This window comes from Netta rufina, assembly GCF_964035555.1.
Source record: "Netta rufina genome assembly, chromosome: Z".
In the NCBI taxonomy this organism is placed as follows: domain Eukaryota; kingdom Metazoa; phylum Chordata; class Aves; order Anseriformes; family Anatidae; genus Netta; species Netta rufina.
The window spans coordinates 57,796,042-57,819,525 of NC_140126.1; the positions used below are offsets into that span (position 1 = coordinate 57,796,042).

Here is a 23,484-nt window from a genome sequence, read left to right on the forward strand (position 1 = left end):
TTCAGGCACTGCCATTTTACATTATTAAACAGTCCTTAGTTAATGTTTAGATTATCCCCATAACTCCTGGCTGGACAGCTGAGATCTAAGAGATGGTGCTAAACTGTGTGGACAGTCAGGTATTCTAGCATACAAGCAACCTAAAAGCCAGCCTCTAAAAGAAAGAAATTTGTAATGGCACTATGCATCTTTGAAAAAGACGCACTTAAAGTGAAGTTTCATTGGTGTGTGGTCTTGAGTTCTCTTCTTCTAGTAAAGCTATTCTTTGTTTCAGCATCCTTACTTGCGTTTCATGCCTCTCCACCATGGCCATCATTTGCGATTCCAGTTTCTTCAGCTTATTTTGATGCTTTTTCTTTGCTTTTTCATAAGCTGCTACCAAGTTGCTGTTAGAAACAAATACAAGGTCATTCAAAAAAGCTTGCTCACAGCAACTGAAAACAAAACAAAACATAACCTAACCTAGCCTAAAAAAAAAAAAAACAAAAAATGAACAACAAAACAAAAAAAACCAACAAAACAATAAACACCCTACCACCTTCAGGGAACTACAGAATTTGATACTGATCCTCTTCCTAAAACTGATGTAGCCTTAAAACTCACTTGATCCAAACCTCACTGATCCAGATCTGGATCAATCTTGATCTGCTAACCTCTGTACCATTTTTGGTTAAGCACACACTCTTCCCAGTTACTGAAAACATCCTTAAACATGGTTCAAAATGCTGGCTAATGGGTGCTTGTGATGACCGCGCAGAGCACTGAGACTCAGTGTGCTTCACGTTAAACATGTAATGCTTTACAGAAGGATTCTCGTGTGGCCAGAACCCCCTTACAAAAACCCAGCACCGAGTAAGCAGGCACATTTAAAAACTAATATGATGTCTGTGGCATCTTGCACTAATTTATCCGCTGCTAAGTATCGTGTATGCCTCCACCTTGATTCAGCAGAGAAGCGTGAGGTGGGTGCTCTTCCTTACCATAAGGGCCTTCTCTACTAAATGTAATTTACTAATGAAAATTACACTGTGGACTTGCAGGAAAGGCAGGTACAGTCCATCATATTTGCAGTTCATCCAGACCTGCTGACTAAGCCATGTAAGTGCGACTATTGAACCCAGTTTATTAATAAGGAGGCCGTAACCAGAGAAAAAGAAGCAAATTTAAACAAAATAACAAATTCATATATCTGACTAAATGGAAGAATTTAGTTTTTTGTTTGTTTTAATGTTAATAAATTTACTAGTAACTCAGTTAAGATTAACCTATTTATTTTCCCCACTCTGCTTCTGGCTATGTAGTTTTCAGCATCCTACGAGGGACGCTTTTATCTCCCCCACGTCTAACCTTTAGTTTTCAACTTGTGTGAATGCAAGCATCTAGAAACTGGGCATTATGGCAGGGGGAAGAGTACAGTGTGTTATGAGAACATGGCAAAAAAAATCAATGGTCCATCCATCTGCTGGCAGATCCTTTACCTGTTTGCCCTCTTCAGGTCATTGACGAATTCTGCAGACTGCTGATGTCTGATTTCACTGCTCTTTGTGAGTCTCTCCAAAGCACTCACTAGCTCTTGCACTCTAGCTTTCAGTTTCTTCTCCCTGGATCAGGAGAAAAAGAGAGAGAAAACTACTTTCAAAACAGAAATAACACTTCAGCTTACAAAAGCATGAGTGGTAATCAAGTTTCTTACTATGTTGTTCAGCCTTCCCACAGGCTGAAAATATTTTCTTTAACACTACCTAGGCAATGCAGGAGGCAGTTCTTCTGTTAAACTTCTCCAAAGACTGATTTTACACAATTAACCATTTTAGAATATAGGCTCAGAGGTGCAGCAGACAAAAGAGAAAACAAGCTTCTCTGTTGGATCATGTCCCTCTATGTACCAAATCACACCAACAAACAACCACAAAGATAGTTTTATTTAAGTATGCCTGAAGCATGCCACCTTCTACGTCTTGAATTAGGTAACAAAGGAAGCTATGAAGAGAAATCAAGCACGGTGTAATCGCATAGGAGTTGTAATAAAAATTAGAAGAATTACCCTTAAATGTAATTTACTGAATCTCTTTTCATTTAGAAACTACTACAGATGGGGAACAATCCCACTGATTTCAGTTGCGATCTCCAATTTACCCGAGAAATCTAAATGACACTCCCTATTACAGTAGATCACTGGGTTCTTCAGGATCCAGCAAGTCCAGTCCATTATGGCAGTAGGAAACAGAGAAAGATGAGAACAAGAGAGGGGAGAATATACAGAAAAGGGCAAGCACAAGAAATACAAAACAAAGAGCACAGGCACCTTCTTCTACCAGCTACTCTCATTCAAACAAACTACGGTAGCAACGTTTAAAATACCAATACAACATCATTAATTATCATCATTTAAAATGCCTACACATTACTAACTGGAAACTAATTATAAGAAGTGTGCCAAGATGGAAGCAAAATATAAAATATCCTATCTCTACTAGCAAAAGAAAATGTGAACAGCGCACAAGTCCTAGGGAGGGGTCAGTGCAGACGCGTGGGGTTCGAGCTGGCTGTAAAAGCTTCCCAGGGCAGGTGGGATGAGGCAGGAGCTTCCTCCCACGGAGCTCCCCGATACAGAGCTGGGGTCTGGCTGCCCACACGTGTTTTGGCACAGACCTGCGGCCTCCCCACCTCTTCTCCTGGGTGCTGGTGCAGAGACCAAGGAGCCTTTCTCTGAAACTTGCCCTCAGGGTGTAGGCAGCCCACTGAAAAACTTGGATTAAAAGAGGAAAAAGAAGGGTGGGGGGAGAGGGGCAAGGGAGGGGAACGACAATGACAAGAGAGATGGGGTAAACTGGGAGGAAAGCTGGATTGTGTGACGCCAAACTTTACACCTGGGAACTTTGTGCGCAAGGGGACATCCATCTGCGCTTTGCTGCCCTGAGCGCTTCGCAGCGATTTGCTGTTTCCCTCCTGGTTTGTTTTGTTTTGTTTTGTTTTGTTTTGTTTTTTGCACTGCTGCTCAGTGAGAAAACCGGATTTCATCTCAGTAACACGGCGACCGCAGGTGCCGGAGCAGCCCCGCGGCCGGGCAGCGCAGTGCCGGGTGCGGCCGTGCCGGGGCAGCCTCGCAGCGCTCGGGGCCAGCCGCCGTCCGCAGCCCCCGCAACAGCAACAGAGCGGCTTTGACACGGGGAGCCGCGGAAATATCCCTGCCTCGCCGGCCGAATTAAAGGGAGGCCTTGTTGGGGAGGAGCCATCAGTAGTCGTGACACGTCCCTGCCCCGCAGGAACACGCAATTTTCAAACGACTCCGTCTTTTTCCTCCGGGGCTGGAAGCTCACCGCCCCCCACCCCCAGTATAAATTTCGTGTCTTTGCGTTGTATCTCTGCTGGTATCGGCGCCGTCTGCACTGGAAATTTATGCTCTGCAACGAAAACAAGAACCGAACAAATCCAGCCTTCACTTGTGGCGTAAGACACACCAGAGATCAGGCCCAGCAGAGGTCTCTGCTGCTCGCCCACCTCTGCGTGGCACGCGGTACCACGAGGACTGGGTGCACTCGCAGCCGGGGGCTCTGGTGCCCTGCACTGAGACCTGGTGTGTGCAGCAACGGGAAGCACGCACTTGGATGGGGAGAGAAGGAAACTAAAATCGTTGTTAGTCGATGCAACGTGACGTGAGAGAGGCGTAGCTGTGAGAACACCCTGCGCAGTCCCGTGGGAAACGGCCCCGCAGAGCCCCGGTGTGCTGGTTGTAGCTCGGGTCCGCAACAACCTGCTGTAACCAACGCTGCGTGGAAAAGGAACACAATGAAAGACCTGGAGGAGCTTTTCTCACATGGTGAAGTTCGGCTGCTCCTTACGGAGGCAGGAGAGCAGCCTGCCTGTTCCTGCACCCCCGCCTGCCAGCCCCAGCCCATGGGGCTAGTTCAGGGGCCGGGTCTGAACCACCCACCTACACAGTGACAGAGGGCAGAGCTTCAAACCTGGGCGCCTCACAGGCAGAGATTTACCCCACTGGGACACACGTGCCCCCTGAGGGGCAGTGGCAGGACCCAGACAGACCCGCTGCCTGCTCTCGAGGCCAGTGGGAAGGGCACTTGCTCGCCTGTGCTCTCACCTTGCTCTCAGGGAAGGCAACAGGCAGCTTGGCTGCGTGCACTGAAATGCCCCAAAATCTTGCACAAACAAGGCATAGGGATTTACTGCTATGCCTACTGCTCCTGATTTAAACACGACTGTCCAAATATTTTTACTTAAAGTGTCATTTCACAGCAGAAATATCACCTCGCTAGAGAGACACAGCAGCAAGAGCAAAGGCACAGTAAATAATTTGTTTTATCCTGGAAAATGGGGATGCCTATATACCTGCTCAGTGGCTGTTACTCGCATAAACACTTGAGGTTTTTTCCCAGAGGGCTGTGCCTTCTATTTTAGTAGCAGATTAGAGACCTCGGAGCTGTACCTCTCTAGTGGGTCTGCAAATGCCCTGTCCTTCATAAAAATCCATGCCCCATAATGCCAACTCTTCTCACTTCTCTTCATTTCTAACACTAATTAGTTCTGTTTGGACAGAGAATTGTCCTTAATTGTGTCTTTCTAGAGCTGATGCTCCAGTCTGGCAGCAAAAGCTGGCGATAATGAATCCTGAGGTGCTCTTTTGTATTCCTTCAGCGCATTACAGTTAGCTGTCTTCATGGGATTTCTAGCACCACTTCACTGTCCTGATTGCTATTGTAAATCAGTAGGATATGAAGAATCAGCCTCTACAGGCTTAATAAAACAGCATATTTTAAAACAATAGCCTTAGTCATAGGCAGCATCTCTCCAGGATGAGGCAGTGTCAGACCTGTGAAGCAGGGCAGGAGCTGCATTTGGTGTGCCTGCCAGGCTGGGGAGCAAGGCAGGGAAGCAGCCTGCACGCCAACCCCATACCTCACGCTGCTTTCCTGCCCCTGGGCTGTGAACACAAGAGGACGGATCCTGGCTGTACTTTAAGAGAGGAGAGAAGGAGAGGCAAATATTTTTAGGAGAACACTACTGCTGTGTGATCCCCCAACTCACAAGTTAACTGGCCTGCAGAATCAGCCCTGCTTTCTCTCACCAGCTCCCCTTGCCCCGGGCTGCTGCCCTGGAGGAGCAGGAAGCACGGCCTCAGGCTCCCAGCAGGGGCAACAGGCTGGTGACCTGACAGCACGGGTCCCTTCACCCCCAGCACAGGGACTTCACTGCAGGGCACTCGAGAAGTCAGCGAGGGCAATCCCTGGCTACAGTTTCCAAGGAAAAACTCAGAATAAATGTCTTCGGAGGCCTAGAGCCTACTCTGACATGCACCACAACCAGTATGCTGAGTAAATGTGCCACATGCTGGTAACAAAGACTTTTGTTTTACATTTTCACAATCAAAACATTCAGTGGACAGTTGTTAAATGGTTTTCAAGGGCTTTTTGTTTCAGGCTGGTTTCAATAGAAAGGCGAGCTGACAGGGCCTTGCATTTTCTCTGGTTTCAAGGCTACCGCTGCACAGGAGGTGGAAGCCTGCCAGAGGCACGCAGGAAATTATACAACACAGGGCACATTTCCGTCAGTTTGGCCTCCATACAATGACACCATGTATGGACCAGGGAAATGTAAGCGAGATCCTGAGTACCCTGTATTTTCCCTCCTGTCTGGGCTTTTTGAGACATGTTTGGGTTTTATATGCCAGAAACCTTCCCAGGCAGATTTTCCTGCCCTTGCTCATCTCATCCAGAATTCCCCGATGTTGCAAACAGGAAGCTGCTCTCCCCTGGCATGCAGAAAGATGATTTTCGTGCCCGTGGCTTGGAGTGTACCCAGCTAACTCCCCTCCCGGTGAAAGCAACAGCTATCACCCCTCTGCCCTGGCATCAGGAGCACCTGTAGCTCTTGCCAAACGCGGCGCAGAAGAGGAATAACAAGCTCTCCCTGTGTCAGGAGGTAAGGCAGAGGAGTCAGGGGCATTCGGGGCCGATGATCCTACTTCTTGACACCCCTAGGAGCAGCCTTTCCCCACAGAAGCACTGCCTGTGACGAGCACAGCCCCCAGCCCCTGGCAGGGGAGCACCTTCTGCAGGGCCCCTGGCCAGGAGCCCGCTCTGAAGGGCAGGCCCGCTCCCTCACTTCCCCCTCTGCCTTTTCCAGCTGGACAGGGTGACCCGTAATTGTTTGTTTCTAGGCATTCGGCTCCTCTTTTCTCAGGGGATCACGACTGGACCTTCAAAAGGAATGCAGATAAATTCCTCTCCTTTCATCAGCAGTTAGGTTTCCTCAGATGTTAGTTTAAACTAACATCTGATGTCAGACATGCATGCAGGACCCTCAAGCCAATGTGAACGCATGCTTCCCTCTTGGTTTGTGTTGGCCTGCTAAGGAAAGCAACTAATATGTAACACATTGTTGGTGCTGTTAGGAAGCAACAGAACAACACTGTGCAGATACCAGAGGAGTGTTCAAACTGCCCTCTCCACATGCCGTGCCTTCCTGCCTCACCCCTGGGCCCTGGCAGACCCGAGATCACCCGTGCTGCCTGCTGCCCGTGCAGAAGCACCCTGCAGACGGTGGGTGCTTTAAAACACGCTTTGCTGGCTTTTTTTTGCTGCTTTTATTATTTGTCAGGTGCTTACAGTGGGTCTCAGGAGCCAGCGGGTACCAGGCGAGGTGCGGTCCTGGTTAAAAACAGAGCAGCAGCAGAAAGAGAGGACGGGCCTGGGGGAGGCAGCAGCGTGCCTGCCGCGCTCCAGCCCCCCGCTGTCTCTGCCAGCCCAGCCTGGAGGCTTTCCAGGCCTGGAGCTATTTGGAGCTCCCCGACAATGGTATCGGAGCACACAGCAGCTGAGATAACCACTCAGTGGTACGGAGAACTACTTATTCCATGTCAATAACACAGAGAAAGACAAATGACAGTTATCTGTGATGCACGCAGCAATAATAGCTACCCGGGGCGCTTCAGAGGAGCCTGTCTCTGGTATCACCGTGAGTCATTTCTCTTCTTGCAGGAGCCCTCCCAGTGGGGCTCTCGGGGGGAATTTCCGCGGGCACGCCGGGCCCCTGAGCCCTTCAGGCAGCCAGGGGAAACCACAGCAGGAGGCTGCACAGTCATAAAGCAGACAGATCCCTGAAATTTGCAGTGACTGCAACCCATGCCGTGTCTGGCTTTCAAACGTTTCACAGTTCTGCATCTCCCCATTTAGTGGGCGTGCAGTGAGAGCCTAGGAATAGGCAAATACATATATATTAAAAAAAAAAAAAAGCAGCAGGTAATGCACTGGAGAAGCTTATCAGTAGCTCCTCCACAGACCTCCCCATCCCTTCCCTTTTATCCACTGAAGGCTCACGCTGTACTTTGGAAAAGAAAGAGGATTTTACTGCCTCAATTGTTAAGAGTCGTTTTCAATCTGCATTATTACAATAGGATGTGTTTTAGCTGTTCCTCTTTTCACTTCCAAGAGCTGGACTTGCTGATGGTCAAGATGAGCCCAAATTTCAGAGACGCTTCCACCTACCACTGGATCCTGCTGCCACGAAAACAAGGGTGGCCCCTGCAAACTCTGACAGACGCCGTGCCAGGACACAGTCACAGCTGAGCTTTGGCGCGGCTTGCTGTTGAATTGGTTGCTCTCCCGAAACAAGAAGGTTGGTGCAGCACAGGGCTGGGGTCTTTGTAAGGACATGAGGAGCTAGAACAGCGCTGTGTCTCGGTGGAGCACACAGAAGCCACTGCAGTAAGGCAAATTTTCTGTGTCCCACTGGAAATACCTGCGGTTTCCAGTTCCAGAGAGGCAGTGCAACAGTTCTGTGGGGGGAGGAAGGGGAAGAGAGAAACCTGTTTGCCAGTCCTACTGATGGCTCCCCCTTTCCCTCTGCATGGTGACTTTCCAATTAACAGCATCACTTAACAGCTTCTCTGGGTCAGAAGTCATCAGGGATGGTGAATGTACTGCTTGTTGTGCTGCCAGATGGGAAGTCACCCTTTTGCGAGGTAGACACTGAAACACATCGAGACTGAGGTAATTCGTGTGACCCTGCACAGCCCTCAGAGATCATCACTTTGTGCCCACTGATCACCCAGCTGGGGTCTGAACAGCCACGCTGGCTATAGCGTGTCTTGTCTGCCGTCACTGTCACCTCCCTTCCCGCCCAGATATCCTAAAAATCTTTAAACACTTACATAAATTACAACCCTGTGCAGGAAGAAAAGCTACCAGCAACTGGCAATGCAATGTGAGGCTACAGCTACAGCATTCCTACCAAGGCTTGGGGAGAGGGAGAAGTTTCAGCCTTGCCAGCTTGGCCATTTTTCACGGAATGAACAAACATAGTTTGGAAAAGAAAAAAAATAGTTGCCCCACCATTGTTATCACCCTGCTAAAGCAATTTCCCTTCTGGAAATGTTCTTATTGCCTCCTCCCTGCCGTATCTAATGCATTTACAACCGAGTATGTGCCCACTAAGTAAAATGCTCGCACAAGTAATCCTCAGGGCTCCTTTCCCCTCCTGCAGCAGAGCCGAACACACCAGCGAGGAACATGTAGTTTTAGGGTCTCCCTCAGAGCCTGTGTAACATGCCTGTCTTTGGGGCACTCAGACCAGATCCTCTCTCATAAAACTGGCCTCTGGCACCATCACTTGTGCGTCAATGCCAGGCCATAAGGCTGCTGGGAATACAATTCAGCTCTCCACAAAAATAAAGTATTTCCTGCCAACAAGCCTGTTTATGGATGTGTTAAGCTCAAGAGAATGGTATTTAGAGGCTTCACGTCCATTGACACATTCCGTCATTCCACCAAGGAAGGAGAGGAGGAGAAATAAAATTGCTAAAGACTGGCAGAAAGTATTTACGCTTGGCTGGAACAGATCCTGCCTCTAAACTCGCGGCCCAAGCCTGAGATGCCACTGCCTTGGTCACCCAGATGTAACTTGTACAATAGGGAACTTGCAGGTAACTTGGATTTCTGCTCGTCACCATGGCAGTCGTGGATAACAAAAGCCATTTCTGTGGGAAGCCCGTAGGATGGGTTTTAATGCTAAACACTGCTCCGGGAAACCCCGAGTCCTACTACAACAAATATGCTATGAAACAATACATGAAGAATTGCTCCTGCCTTGAATTTCTGCTGATGGGCAGGACCAGTGGAAACTCAGGGAGCTTCAAGACACATTGCTGCATTCCAGATTTAAGAGAACGTCCACGTCTGCAGAGAGAAGATAGGCTACTTCTGCAGACAAAACTGTTCTGCTGCAAAGCTGTTTGCAGACTATGACCGTACAAATGCTTCCCAACTACACTAAAATCCAAACCATAACTGCATCCTGCTGTTTTATTTGGGTTTCACTCTATTTCAATTAACTCAGAAGAACCTGACAGCTCTGCAGCAACAGAAGGACGGAATGGGAAAGCAGTGGTGGGGGGGAGCTGCCAGAGCTTTTGTCTCTGTGAGGATGGGATGGGGAGAGGGGCAGCAAGCAGGGCTGCTGATTGATATCACATTCCCTCTCAGAGAGAGGGAATCAAAAGCAAATGGATTTTTGAATCGCCAAGTCCGAGTCTGGCCACCTTGCAGCTGCTGGCTGTCCCCTGCACCAGTGTCTGCTGCCTGCGGGAACGGCAGATAGGCTCAATGGCCGGTTGCGTCCACTAATTACAACCAGCACCGAAATACTCCCAAACATTTGCATTTAAATGTTGCCTCTAGACTGCAGGCTCGGTGTGCAAGGATTCACTTCTTTTGCGTCTTCCTCCTGCCATCCCCCAAAAACATGGTCGCTGTGCAAAGTATTTTTTTTAATTTTTAATTCTGGTCTGAGTTCTTTGGTGGTGGGAAGGTCCAAGGGGGAGCCACCGGGACAAGCAGAGTCAGCACGTGTTTTCCCATGCAGGCAGGAAGGGCACTGAGGAGCTGGTGAAGAGTTAAATCCACTTCTCCTTACAGACTCCACTCACCTCAGGCTGTTTTGTGTTGTTGCAGCACAGAAGAATACCTTGCAATTACTTTGAAAACTCTTCCATGGATCCATGAGGGTATAAATTTCATTGCATTTCAGGCTCCCATTTATCCCAGTACCACAGTTAGGAATTGCTGGTATTTTTTAGCATAGCTGTTGCTAAACAAGTTCCAGTGTGTTTGTCCCACGTGCTAGACAGACTTTCTACCCCTTTCCAGACAGAAGTCTTCAGGATAAGGAGACTAAGCATTCAGGCTGTCTTGGCTGGCACACTGATTAGGGAGAAAAATACCCTGTCCATACAGCTCACGGAAACTGTGCTTGAGCCCCACTGGCAGTAGCAATCACATTTAGTACAGTCATATTTCCATTACACAGAGAGCCTTCACTCCAAAATTTATGTACAGTTTAATCCGATTACTTTTCTTCCCCATTTCTGCCTGACAAACTGTACTTGCTAGGCCCCTGGCTGGAAATCCATGCTAATCAACTTAAGGCATAGTAGATAAAGCAATTTTTTTTCCTCTGTGTTGTCAGCAAACCACATTTCATGACTTTACTCGAGTTTCTACTAAGGTCACTGGCATCTTCTCAAAATCCAGGAAGAAATAACAAGACCAGGAAAAAGCTACAGTTTGTGTGAAGATAGAAAATGTCAGTGGAGCTGCCCGCTGGACTGGACTGGAGTGTGGGGGGCGTGGGGGAGGCCATGGCTCTGAATAATGTTTATGCGAGTAACTTTGTTGATGGTTTTTATCCACCCCCACAAAAATGATAGTTTTAATTATTTTAACCACAAAATTTTGTCTCCTGCATCAAGCAAACTAAGTATTTAGTGACTGCCAGACTATTAAGAAAACTAAGTATGCAGTGACTGCCAGACTATTAAGCCAATGGTATGAGATACATTGATTTTGCAGTGGTAATGATCCTTACATTTTTACGTAGTGCCTTTCAGGCTTAAGTGTCCCTAAGGCACACTGCAAGTTGCACCTACAAAAAAAGCACTTCAGGACTGAAACACCAGGGCTGCCTGAGAGGATATTCTACCACCAGAGAGGGAGCAAACAGAAAAGCAAAATACACTCTTCCCAGACAAAATTCTTAATAGCACTTTGGACAGGTTCAAAATACAATAACCTGATTAGACATTACATAGCCATGTCTTACGTAAGGTGGAAGAAGTACTAGAAACAACAATCGAAACAGTGAATATATTGGTCATGAAGTTTACCAGAGTTGGTGCAGTGAGAACTGCTGCACAAACAAACACCTAGTTAATGTGTAACTGTGCTGAAAGCTTTGGCTAAAACCTGGCTATTGATAAAAGCAGTTCGTCAAGACATCAATTTTTCTCTCTCATTAGAAAACTAATGTTTCTTCCAACAATGTTCTTTGTAATCAAATTGTGTCTCCCCTTACATACTCAGGAGGCAAATGCAGCATCTGAGTCATCAAAATCACTGTTAATTCCCACTCCTGTAACTCCTTCCCAGGTTCTAACCTGCAAACAACCTTCTTAGCCAAAGATCAGAATTCAAATTCCATCATTATTAAAGGTTTTCTGCATGCCTTCAAGCAAGTCATGTCACTGTTTTGTGTCCATGTTCTTGCCTGAATATGGAATAAACTTCCTGTTATTTCAAGGGTTTCTTAAGGATAAAGCTCACCTGAATTTTAAAGACCTTTAAGAGGAATGGAACTGAGCACCATGGAAGGACTTTTATCAAGTTAAGAACATGAGCAAAAGAGAGGGGAAGATTAGAAGAACTTTGATCCCTTTCTATCTCACAGGAAAAATCTGAGATCAATCCTAAAAAACACTTGAGGGTATGGCTTGGAACTAGAAATCTCAGCCTAGACCCACAGAACAAGTCGTGTCTCTGGTAAGGGAAGATGCTTACCGCCTGAGTGCGTTTGTGAGTTCAGCAGTCAGTTCACTCTCGTTGTACGGTCTCAGCTCAGCTAGTGTTAACGGCGTTGCGGTGCCATCGCTGCATTCCTGAGAAGTGAGGCAAGATCATCTCCATTGAATTCACTTACCATCTTAATGGAGAAACTCTTAAAAAGCTCTATGTACGCAGCTACTTTTGAAATGGAGGTGAAATAAACATCAGTGTCACAAAAATACAGCAGCACATCAGTATAGCAAGCAATGGACTACCAAATTAACACTGTACAAATCCTTATAAGGTTTCCTAAACCACCACAGTTCACTAATTTGCAAAATTTTGCTATAGTGTGCATAAAGTGGTGCCTCGCATTGCTTTTGACCTCACACTTGAATCAAAAAATGTAGATGATGTTTTGCCAGAAACAGTTAAGTAAGGGCACTGTTAAACACTAGCTCTGGATTTTATTTTTAAACACACTTAGAAGCACTAGAAGAACAAGAGTAAAGTTTTTCTAGATATCACTATTTCTTCATGTGAATTATTAGTGCAAATGCAGAAATCTGTTTATTTTTTATTATACTAAGGGGAAAAAAAGTTTTAGTTCTTGAATCATTACTGATTTTCAAAAGAGACTGTCATTACAATGCTCTAACTGCTTCACAGAAATGTGCTCTAATTTTTCATGTTTGGGGCTTGGAAAGAATCATGTTTTATTTAGACTCTCTTCCACTATCTGTTTCCAGTGAGTGGCAACAGGCAAGACATAACACGCTTAGCCACTGTAGTTTGACAAGAGTGGCTTTGTTGTACTCCTCCCCAGAATGACAACCTTATTTTAGCCCAGGCTTAGCAGTAATTCTCACAAGTCACAGGATGGAAAAAACCATCTAACTACCAGAGAACAGAGAAAAGACATGAACATACAGACAGAAGAGCAGAATGATTAACATGCTTAAAGACTGCTATAGAGAGGTGGGGGACACAATAAATTTTGTTTATGCTGATTTTAGAAACTGATTTTGACTCCTGACCTTGCCCAGTTTGTCCTTGCTTCCACTGCTTGTTGAGCTGAGAGACCTCATTCTCTGCTCTTTTTGCTCTTCCACTTCAGACTTCAAGTGCTCGATGTGAACAAGGTAAGCCTGTTCCTGGGCCTCTCGAGTGCTCAGTTTCAATTCCAATGCTTTCTTCTCTTTTTCCAGTAGGTAAAGCTGTGCCTTGAGCTCTGCCATCTCCTCCTGATGAAAAAACATTAACAGCATGATGTTTCATGGGACTAAATACAAAGAAGGTAAGATCAAACAAAGCATTCTTCCACTTCCACTGCTTGAGTGTTCTTTCCATGAAGAACACTGTCAGCATCCAGAAGCCTTTTTATGACTGCACGCCCTATTTGTCAGAAGGCCACTATGTTTTAAGAGTTAGTACCCTGAGGTCGTCCCTCCATCTGTCTCAGATATAACGTGATGCCTGAATTAGAGTTTTGGGGATCTGAGAGGGTTGCCACACCTGCTGAAGTTTCTTTTGTTCTACCTTGCACTTCTACCTCGCCCTTCATCCTGGCTAAGAACAGGAGTGTCTGATCTGCTCATCAAACAGCTCCCTAAATGACAGAATCCATTTTTTTTATTGATACATAAGAATTAGAGTTGGTTTATCTCCTTACAATGGAATATGTTTGAGGGACTAGGACATCAAACACAGATGACGTATTCCTGCCTCACACTAGTAGCCTCTGCAGTAGAACAAGTTAATTAAAAAGGGCAACTGAGTATGGCATCATCAGATATCTATTTTTAATATTGCTTCTCTAGATGGCCAGAATCCCAACTATATACAACTGGATGGTCACAAAACTGCACTCTATTATTCTTCCATAAATATTATCCACAGAAAATGGATACTGGTACCTCATAAAAGGAAACTCAATTCTGAAAGCTAGTTCTTGTGTGCAATTGATCTACCATTCTGATATTTTTGCTATTATAACACAACTGCTAAGTTACGTCTACTCTAACATCTACTCTGACAGTGACTGGGAAGAAGCGTAAGAACAAGGCATGAGTGAGGTGACCCTTCTTTCAGCACTTGCTCCCAACCTCCCATGAACTGCAGCAAACGAGCTGTCTGAGTAAGAAGGCCCTTGGTGTTTAAGGACTCTTCAGAAACGTTTCTTCCATGGAATGCCTGGTTATTCTGAACTCATGAAAACCCAGCACCACAAAGCCTTTAGAGAAATAGCCCTAAAACTTAATGCAGATTATATTCAATAAATAAATAAACAAACCACACCATTGAATACACAAAAGACCCTCAAAATAACAACAAAAGTCAGAATCACATTCTCATTATTAGGTCATGGCAAGCTCTAGTCCATCCCACATGTTAATGGTGATTTCATGCAGCAACACAGCTCAGTACAAACTTGTTCACTTTGTAACTTCTCTGAAAGAAGGAAGTTTCTTGTTGGATGCCCAGCCTAAAAACAAATCACTACTTTTTTTTTTTTTTTTTTTATAATTTTTAACTGAAATACATATTCTAGTCACAAGAATAGAATATCTCAGGTGCCTTGTCTCATTCTTCAGAAATAATTCTCTTTGTAAGTTAACTGTTATTAAGGAAGATTATATAAACAATGTCAAGACCTATACAGATTTCTTCTGTAGAAGGAAACGTGTTCCTAACAGAAATTCATTGTCTGGTTTAAATGTAGACGGTGCATACATGTATAGTACAGTTACAGAGAGCATACTGTAGTCAAGGTAATCACTGCCTTGTTCAGAAATACCATCCATGCAAAAATAAGATCGACATCCTAAAAACCCTCAGGCTTAGAAAGGTTTTATGAGCTTTAAAATCATTCAGTTTTTCATCTACTTGTTTGTGGATTGAAAGTTAGAAACACAATCTGTTTCATTCTATGCGGTTTACAGAAATTTAAATGTTAGGCAAAATTAACATTAATTTCCCTTGTGAACAGTAAAAATGTAAATAATGATGAGGCAACTTAGTTATAGCAACTTAACTGGATTGTCTGGTATACTTAAAGCATATGCATTTAGCTTCTTAATCCTCTATTTCCAAAGCCATTAATCTACTTAGCCTGTTCAGTGAATGCTGAGAAGTAATTTAAGCAGAGTATTTTGGCACTTATGTGAACAGAAAATATTCTTGACAGAGGGGTACAGTCAATCTACATGGGAGGGACATGACACAATCTTCCAAGACTAGAAGATGAAGCTAGGCAGATTTAGCCTAGAAAAAAGGGACATCAGTGTTCTAAAAGAAGAAGGAAAATTTAACCTCTGGAACAATGGATCTATGGAACTTATTTTATTCATCACTTGAGCTTTTACTTAAAAACTGGATGTTTGTTTGTACTTAGCTAAGAACAAATCTGAGGACCAGTGGTGGGTTAATTACTTCTTTTATGAAGACAGTACGCTCAGATCATCACACAGTCACTGGGAGTTCACAAATTTGTATCCTGTCACAAGAGAAATACGAACTCCCCAAATGCCCCCCCTATCCATTAGTTTTCTCCTCTCAAGGCAATGGGACCTTGAAGAAGAGTTGCAAAGAGAAAGAAAGGGTAAAGTGGAATAATTGAAAGGAACAGAATTGTATGCAATGGTAAGGTTGAAATTTAAAACTAAAACTACACCTGAAGATTCCGGTATTGACACTTAAAATCTGTGAGACAGGGTGACAACTTGTAAGATTCCACGCGGAAAAAATTAAGTAACTCTAGTTTACTTAAAGAGATAATTAGCCTTTACATACACAATAATTGTTCTATGAAAATATATTTTCTAAGATAACGTCCAAGTTTCATTTCAATGACAGTATAGCCTTTGCATATCTACTACCCTGCTTTGTTTTGTTTTGTTTTTAATTACAGGATGCTAGTGAATTATTGTGTAATTTAACGTAGCAGCTTCTTCATAGCATGGACCTGACGCAAAAGTGGCCCGTACAAAATGAAACACTGAAGGAGGAGGTGGACAGCTGTTGCTCTTCCAGATGATTGAAGACAACTTGGGTAACCCACACAACTTCATGAGCTTCAAGTGACAAATCACTCACTTCAGAACTAATTCACTGAATTACGTATATTTTTTATTTGTAGTCATATTCCAGTTTTGAATTTGGGTGAAAACTAGAATGAGAATGAAATATCCCAACTCAATATAATCAGCAACACCACATCATCCTCCAAATTAAAATTTGTGTTGGATGTAGTCACATCAAAAGAATAAAACTGTGATGATCCTTATGTGGCAAAAAGTTCTGGAATTCATGAACAGGGATGCCAAGTGGATCACTGTACACAAGGTGAAATCTTTTAGAAGAAAAACAAGTATTGGATTTGATAAAAGTGGTGTTCTGGTTAAGTGTACCTTACTATAAACGTGTCTAAGAGTGCTAAATGTTGTAACAAAGGTGGACAAAAGTATTTTTAACATTTTCAGCAAAGAGTAGACTAATCTCAAAGCAATATTATCACGTCTTGTACACAAAAGAGGAAAATTATCTGTGTAGAAAGTGGAGTCTTCTTAAATAGGTTATATGTACTTTGAAATGCAGAAACACTACAGACCAAGAATTATTTACACTCATCAGAAGTAATCTTTTTGCTAAATGGGGCATAAAAACAACTGACCTCAATACAAGACCCACAGAATGACGACAAACCACATACAGGAATATATTTGGAAACATGGCTAATTATTGCTTGAAGCAAAGATGTGGATTTTGCAGAAGCACTAGTGGACCACTAGGTCTTAGACTCTGGATCAGTTAAAAAAATAAACAAGGCAACAGAAGAACAGAACAAAATATGAGGCTTCCAAACACCAGCTCCAACCCATCCTTTTGTGGATCTGCTTCATCGGTAATAAAGAACAAATGGTGTAAAAGTATTATCAGAATTTCATTAGCATAGATGCAAGAAGCAATATAACTGATGCAGTGATCAGTTTTACTGTGAGTTGTAAATGAAAGTTGACAGAAGGTGCAGCAGAGATGCTAAGCAAATGCAAGTTTCAAGAACCAAGCAGCAGGTCATCAGACTCAACAACACAGCAAATCCTTGAGCAGCTCAATCAAGCTGTATCATCTTTGCTAAGAATGTGGGAGAGAGGAAACAGATAAAGAGATGCTCATGATGAAGCACAGATGGGTACATCTGCTTCAACTTAAAGAAGAAAGCAGACGTATACTATTCTGTATAAACTACATGCTCCAAATAATAGATAAAATACTACACTCTGAAAGTCACAAAGCCTGTTTGTGAGTCCTGCCCATACATTTAGCCTGGCACAGAGATGAGCAAGGTGTAACGCAGACCTAAGCAACAACCACGGACGGTAATAAATTCGCACATCCTCTTGGGACCAAAGCATGCAAAATGTAGCTCTGACTCCATCCATGCTTTTTGTAATGCTTTACATGCTGAAGAAAGGCGGGAGCTTTCAATTTCTGTAGAAGCAGAGCACTTACTAACAATTCAAGTTTTGATGAGATTGAGTTTTCACCATATCCCTTTCAGAAATCTAGAATTTTTCTGCAGTTGTGAATTCCAGCAAAGTACAGCAAACAATAACCAATGAACACTACTGTCATTTTCTCTGTGCCTGAAAGGACTGAAGGTGAAGCTAGCCACATGTGTAAGATGTGCATCTATTCCAGTATGCGCTGCACTGAAACAATCAAGAAGAAAGATGACTTCTTCTGGAAACAATTCCTGCATTGAAAACCCAGTGTGCTATGTGCAGCCAAAAGTTATGGGTGGACACCTTATGTCAAAAGCAAGTTAGATGATTGTTTAGAGAATTAAAGGATTACCAGCACTCAGAACTGTGCCAGAATTAATATGGAACTGTGGGTGTTCTCGTCACGTTAGGGGAATGCACGGGCAGTAATCACAAGGGATAGCTCTGCAGTTTGCCCTTACTAACTGGTTTAAAAACAGAGGTAACAATAGTGTACAAGAAGTTTCAGTGAAGATCTGGAGGCAAAAGAAGAGAAGGAAGTGTGATGCCTGAAATGTACAATAATGTCTAATGACCTACAAATGTCTTTTAGTACAACTCATATAACTTTCATTATGGGGAATATATTCCTGTTGGCCATAATATATTCACACTGTTGATTTTTAAAATTTCTGACTAGTATCAGGTAGTTTCTATTTTTCTTGACTACAAATACCACATGTACTACTGCAATGCTATATTGTCAGCAGATGGAAGGGCAGTGCCACTAAGAATATAATTGTCATTACTATGCCACCAGTAAGCCAGCACTAAGAGACCTAAACAAAAATCTATAGCTTTACAAACTTATAAAGCTATCAGGATTTGCTGCCCCAGATGACACTCTAACTGACACACCTGCCAGTAGTTGACTAAAATACGACTTGCCAACAAGCAGAAATTAGACTTACCTGAACTGAACCAAAACCAGACAACTTCCAAATGCAGACACATGGTTACATTCCCTTTAATATGATGCTATGTTTTAGTTCACCTCTCAACTTACAAAGTCAATACAGAAATCAGGTTTAAAGTGCTATAAGTTTTGTACCTGGTGAGTAAAGACCAGTTTGTCTAGATCCCACCTTTACAACTGGGCATGCAAAGCAGGCTCAACAGACTGGAGTTTTCTCCTAAAACCTCTGTTCCTGTTAGTCATTACAACTTCCGCTCTTTGCTCCAGCTACAATACAACCTGAGCTACTAATTGCAACATGCTGTCTAGAACAGCTCTGGAGCTGTGACTGCGTAAAGCACTATGGACGATAGCTTCTGACAGACCATTCTTCCTCCCACAGCAATATTAAAAGGAGGGAATTTGTTTTGCTTCAGTTCATAAGTATTTAAGATGCACATTTGCACGCAAGTAAGTGAAGTAATGAACAGTCTCTTGGGAAGTGCTGCATCATGCTTTTGGTCACCCTCAAGCGATTCAACTGCCGTATCTCTTAGAGAGAGCATCTGGTTTGTCAAGGAGAACATTCCAACTTTAGAGCCATGGATGAAGTCTTCGCCTAATTCAAAACACCCATATCTCGTCATTGCTAATGCACTGCCTTCTGTCACTTTCTGACTCCTGGATTTTCAGCCCTGATTGTTCGCTTCAACAAAGTAACCCCTTGTTACCCAGCAATCCCTGTAAGTGCCTCCCCTGTGTGTGACATTCTTAGCTTGTTTTGTAGCACAGGGGCATTGTCAGCAATGCAGTTAGCCTGTTGCACATAATTAAATTACCTTCATTGCCATAAGTTCCTGCATCAAGACTGCATTTTCCAGGTCTAGCCTCTGGCTGTCTCCACGAGGTTTAACGTCATAACTAAGGGGATCAATGTGGATACTCTCCAGCTCCAGCATTGTTAGTTTCACTGCTGCCCTGTCATTTTTCAACTGTTGGATGTAATCCTTCAACCGCTGCTCATCCTCCTTTGTAAACTCTGTATCACAACTGCTTGCAGTGGAGCTTGTAGTACTAGAAAGAGAAAAAACAGTATTAAAAATTAGGAACAAAATTTGTATTTTTATATCACTCTCCCAACATGAACACGTGAGTCTTACTTAGAAGTTCACAGAAAGGACACGTACTGCGGACTGGATGATGCAATATTCAGAAGATGCAGAGGGGTGTGCTAAATTCAGAAAATAAATTAATTCTCTAAGCTGCATGAAAGAATCAGATCATGTGACAACTTCTCTGAAAAGCCAGATATCTACTGAGATGTAACTGAATTACTTTTTAGAGAACGGTGTCTTCTGAAATGAGTGTTTTAAGATTTCTCTGCAATACCCTAGCAGAGCAAGTTTCTCTCTGCTGCTCAGCCACTGAGTATTCATCTTCTTTGGGAAGAAGCATCTGATGAGAAAAAAGAATCAGCCCTCTCCTCATTTTTATCTGCTGATGGCAATACCAGTTACCAGGTCACGTATTTCTTAACAGACAGTTATAGGAATCAATCTAAGAAAAAATCCACCAGGTGCTAGCATCTTTCTATCCATGTTAAGGTAGATTCCACAGTATACTGACATTTTTTTAGGTTCAGAGAGGCTTAAAGTCATAATTCAGCAGTATTTTAAGTAAAAAATCATCACCAGACTTGCCAGAATTTTTCTACGGGCATGGTTTCAAACAAACGACTGCCCCACAAATGTTTATGAAGAGATTACAGAAAGGGATAACTAAGGTCTTGGTAAGAGCAAAGGTGTCTCAGTGCTGCCTCCCCACCGACAAGCTTGCCAATGCTGTAGGGAGCCAAGATTGATACAGCTGTAGCATTCCAGGGCTCAATACAGTTGCAATAACACTAAAAGGAAAATAAAATGCTGTGTTGTTTCTATAACCTCACTCAAAGCTGCCTGCTGTCTCCTGAGGTCCTGTAATCAGCTGCCGGGTGAGGGATAAGTCATCCATTAACTGTGTTTGTCTGGAATGCTCGATGATCTCAGTTATCAGCAGGGGAATAAATCACTTTCTGTATCAAATTGCACTGCTGTTCAACATTTTTGTAGGAAGAAAAGAAGCCCCACCCGCTACGTGCTGTGAGAGTCAGGATGATGTCCTAAAATATCTTATGCATGTGAAAAATGGAAAGCCTATGAAGATAGGCTTGATTTTTTTTCGTTTCTTTCAGTTCTACTTCAGCTAAAGCTGCACTGATTTTTAAGTGCCTGAAATAATTGCTAATCTTTCCACACATTCCAAGCACAATCTTGGAGGAGATGGAGAGTTGGCAGGTCTACAAAGATTTCTCAAAATCTTTTCCCATCATGAAATATTGCATTGCACTCCTTTCCTACAGTCCTCTAACAATTTTCCATTATTCCTTTTTATTTATTTATTTATTTTTCCTTACAGGTGCCACATTTACCACAATGCAGGTAAACTGGTCTTTGCTTTTGTTTTCATTGATTTCCATCTACCATGAAACACAAAACACCCAGTACCTTGGCTGCATAGAAACTCTTTCAGTTTGAAACATTTTTTTTTTCGTATGTGCTCTTTATTAGAGAATCTTGAAACACTTGATAAGCCTTGCTTTGCTAAATCCACTGGCACCTCTCATAAGTAGACACTGATGTAAAAATCATGGGGGTAGACAATGTGAGAAACATTTATTCTATACTGAAGTCATGTTGCAAGTTTCCTCCGCACCCAAAGACAAAAATTGCACAGCTTTTCTGGATTAAATGTAAAACAGCTGTTGCTGGAGAAAGGACAGCTTTGAAAGTCTACACAGGCTTCAAATCTTGGGACACAAAGAGCTCCTCTTAGTTTTTTTTTTCACTTGTAAAGAAAATCTACCTCTCCTGCTGGGAATGAAACACAGCAAAAATGTTGATAAATCTATTGTTGTGTTAAGTTGAAAATCATACTGGACAGTCACAGATTTTGGCCCTTAAAGACCTACGGCTGTGCAAGTATATCTTAGGGGAGTGCAGTCCAAACTAAGGAAGACAGTCTGGGTTGCTGCCAGGGATACTCAGGCTGCTTTTACTTCAGTCCTGGCTGCCTGCCTGCCTGCCTGTCTGCAGCTGAGCTGGCTCCTCTGGTGAATTGCTAGCAAGGTCTTCTTCTTCTTCTTCTTTTTTTTTTTTTTCTTTTTCTTTTTTTCTTTTTTCTTTTTTTTTTAATAAAAACAAAAAAATAAGGTGAAGGGAGTTTAATGGGGAAGCTTTCTCAGCCAGCACAATGAGGGACAAGAACCTTCCTTCTACCCTTGCATTTAGCAGCAAGCCCCCGCGCAGAGGCAAGGAAGCAGAATGGGAAGCAGAGAGGCAGGGTGCAAAGCCCACTTTGAACAGTTGTGAAATCAGGACTACGTCATGAGCAACTGCAACAGCACTGCAGTGCTTCTGAACTCCCACAGCACAGCTCTGCCTGGGTGTGTTCCCCTAAAAGCCCTACCATACGTCTCTCCACAGACGGAATGCTAGCCCATTGCTGGTCTTTTGAAGGGTCCACAGCTGGTGAGCACACGATCCTGAATTTCAGATCCTGCGTTCCCTTCTAATGGCAGTCGGGACAAAGGAAATCAGACCAGCAGAATGCATGCTGGTGTGGTACGACGTGCAGTTTTATTTGCTGGCTTATGTGCGTGCGTGTGTATAGAAATGCAGTACATGGTAGTGAACAAGTCTTCTCCCCAAAGTGTCACTGAGCGAATAACTTTTTTATACTACAGAATTTTGTCCATAAAACGTGTAGTTAATATATTAATAATCAAGTTAATAACTAAATTTGCAATTCAACAATAGTGTAGATAATACAAAGCTGACAGAACTAAAATAATGCTGTCAGTATTGAATCCACAATACTTGCTTGAATGTCTACACACAACCTTACACTTCAAAGAATAAATTTGATGGGTACAAAGCACGCATAAGCCAGCCATCTTCTGTGTGAATCTTGTGGCTTGAGGTCTGAAACAGCACAATGCTGAAGAACAATAACTTTCAGAAAAACTGAAAAATACTACAACCAGTCAAAATACAAACAACAGTACGTAAGGCTAAAATCTGAACCTTTGGTGCATCTGCCCTCACTCCTTTTGAAGGACTGATTTAGATAGACAGATAGATGTTACATAGATAACATTAAGATAACTGTTAGAATGTTTCTAAATAACTTATTTCCACATTTTAGACAAGATAATTATCTGAAATTTTAAAGATTTCTTATCTGAAATCCCAGGTGATTCTGATGAGGGGTAGAGTGTCCAGGCATTCTGTGACACTGAGTATTTGGCTGTGTTCAGGTATTCTGTGACACTACATCATACTGACAAGGATTCCCTTTGCATGTAAGAGGGAAGATTTTGCCTGCTGTGAATCCAGATGTAAGGTCAGGGTCACTAGCAATGCATGGAATAAACCCCATCATTTTCATTTGGTATTACAATTGCTATTTTTCTCTTTTGTTTCCCTCTTTTTTTTTTTTTTTTTAAGGTGCAATCAGTCAAGCCTTGTTGGCAATGCATGTTCCACAGTTACTTTCTGTCCATTAAAGTAATTATGACTTCAAACTACACCACAGACCTATTTCTATTTTCAAAAATTAATTGGCAACATTGTTGTGCTGCTGCCAGTCAAATGAATTGAGATGCTTGCTATTATTTTTATTCACTTCACCAGTAACAACCTCTGCAATGCCCTTTCATTTCATTTCAGTTGCTCCCTTTTACAGTCTTTAAACACTTGTCACTGGTGGCTCACCAAGCATTTTTTCTCAGTAATGTGTTCAGCGATTTGACATTCAGAATCACATTCGAAATGCCAAAGCTAAAGATGGGTCAACACTTCCATTATAAGTGCCTATTCTACGGGATTTCAAACAGCAGGGAGAATTATTCACTTGTCACAGTTCTCAGTGAAGGAGGGTTTTCATCACCTCGTCCCCCTCTACTCACTTGGTTACAAAGGGAAAAGGTAGCAATGCATGTCTGCGACTAAAAGCCTGCAACACTACAACAGTTACAGCAAAAGATCAGTCTTGCAGATTCAGAGTGCATTTGCACCACATGATGTAAAAGTGTTTTCATTTAAGTGCAGTGGTCCCCAAATGTTGGTTCACACAGCACTTACTAGTAATGTGGGCTTGTTCTACTCCCCAGTTTTAT

At 43.2% G+C, this 23,484-nt stretch overlaps 1 protein-coding gene across 2 annotated transcripts in view; it reads right to left on the reverse strand.

Annotated features, from left to right (window-relative positions):
- The window catches only part of MCC (MCC regulator of WNT signaling pathway), a gene marked incomplete at its 5' end in the record, with an annotated part of 197,525 nt that continues 174,041 nt past the window's right edge, over positions 1 to 23,484 (reverse strand). For both annotated transcript variants that reach the window (XM_084305166.1, XM_084305167.1), the window contains 5 exons: positions 1 to 386; positions 1,479 to 1,601; positions 11,847 to 11,944; positions 12,869 to 13,075; positions 19,109 to 19,343. In XM_084305166.1, the coding sequence (XP_084161292.1) occupies positions 206 to 386; positions 1,479 to 1,601; positions 11,847 to 11,944; positions 12,869 to 13,075; positions 19,109 to 19,343 (844 nt within the window). In that variant the 3' untranslated portion in view covers positions 1 to 205. The remainder of the gene's footprint in view (positions 387 to 1,478; positions 1,602 to 11,846; positions 11,945 to 12,868; positions 13,076 to 19,108; positions 19,344 to 23,484) is intronic.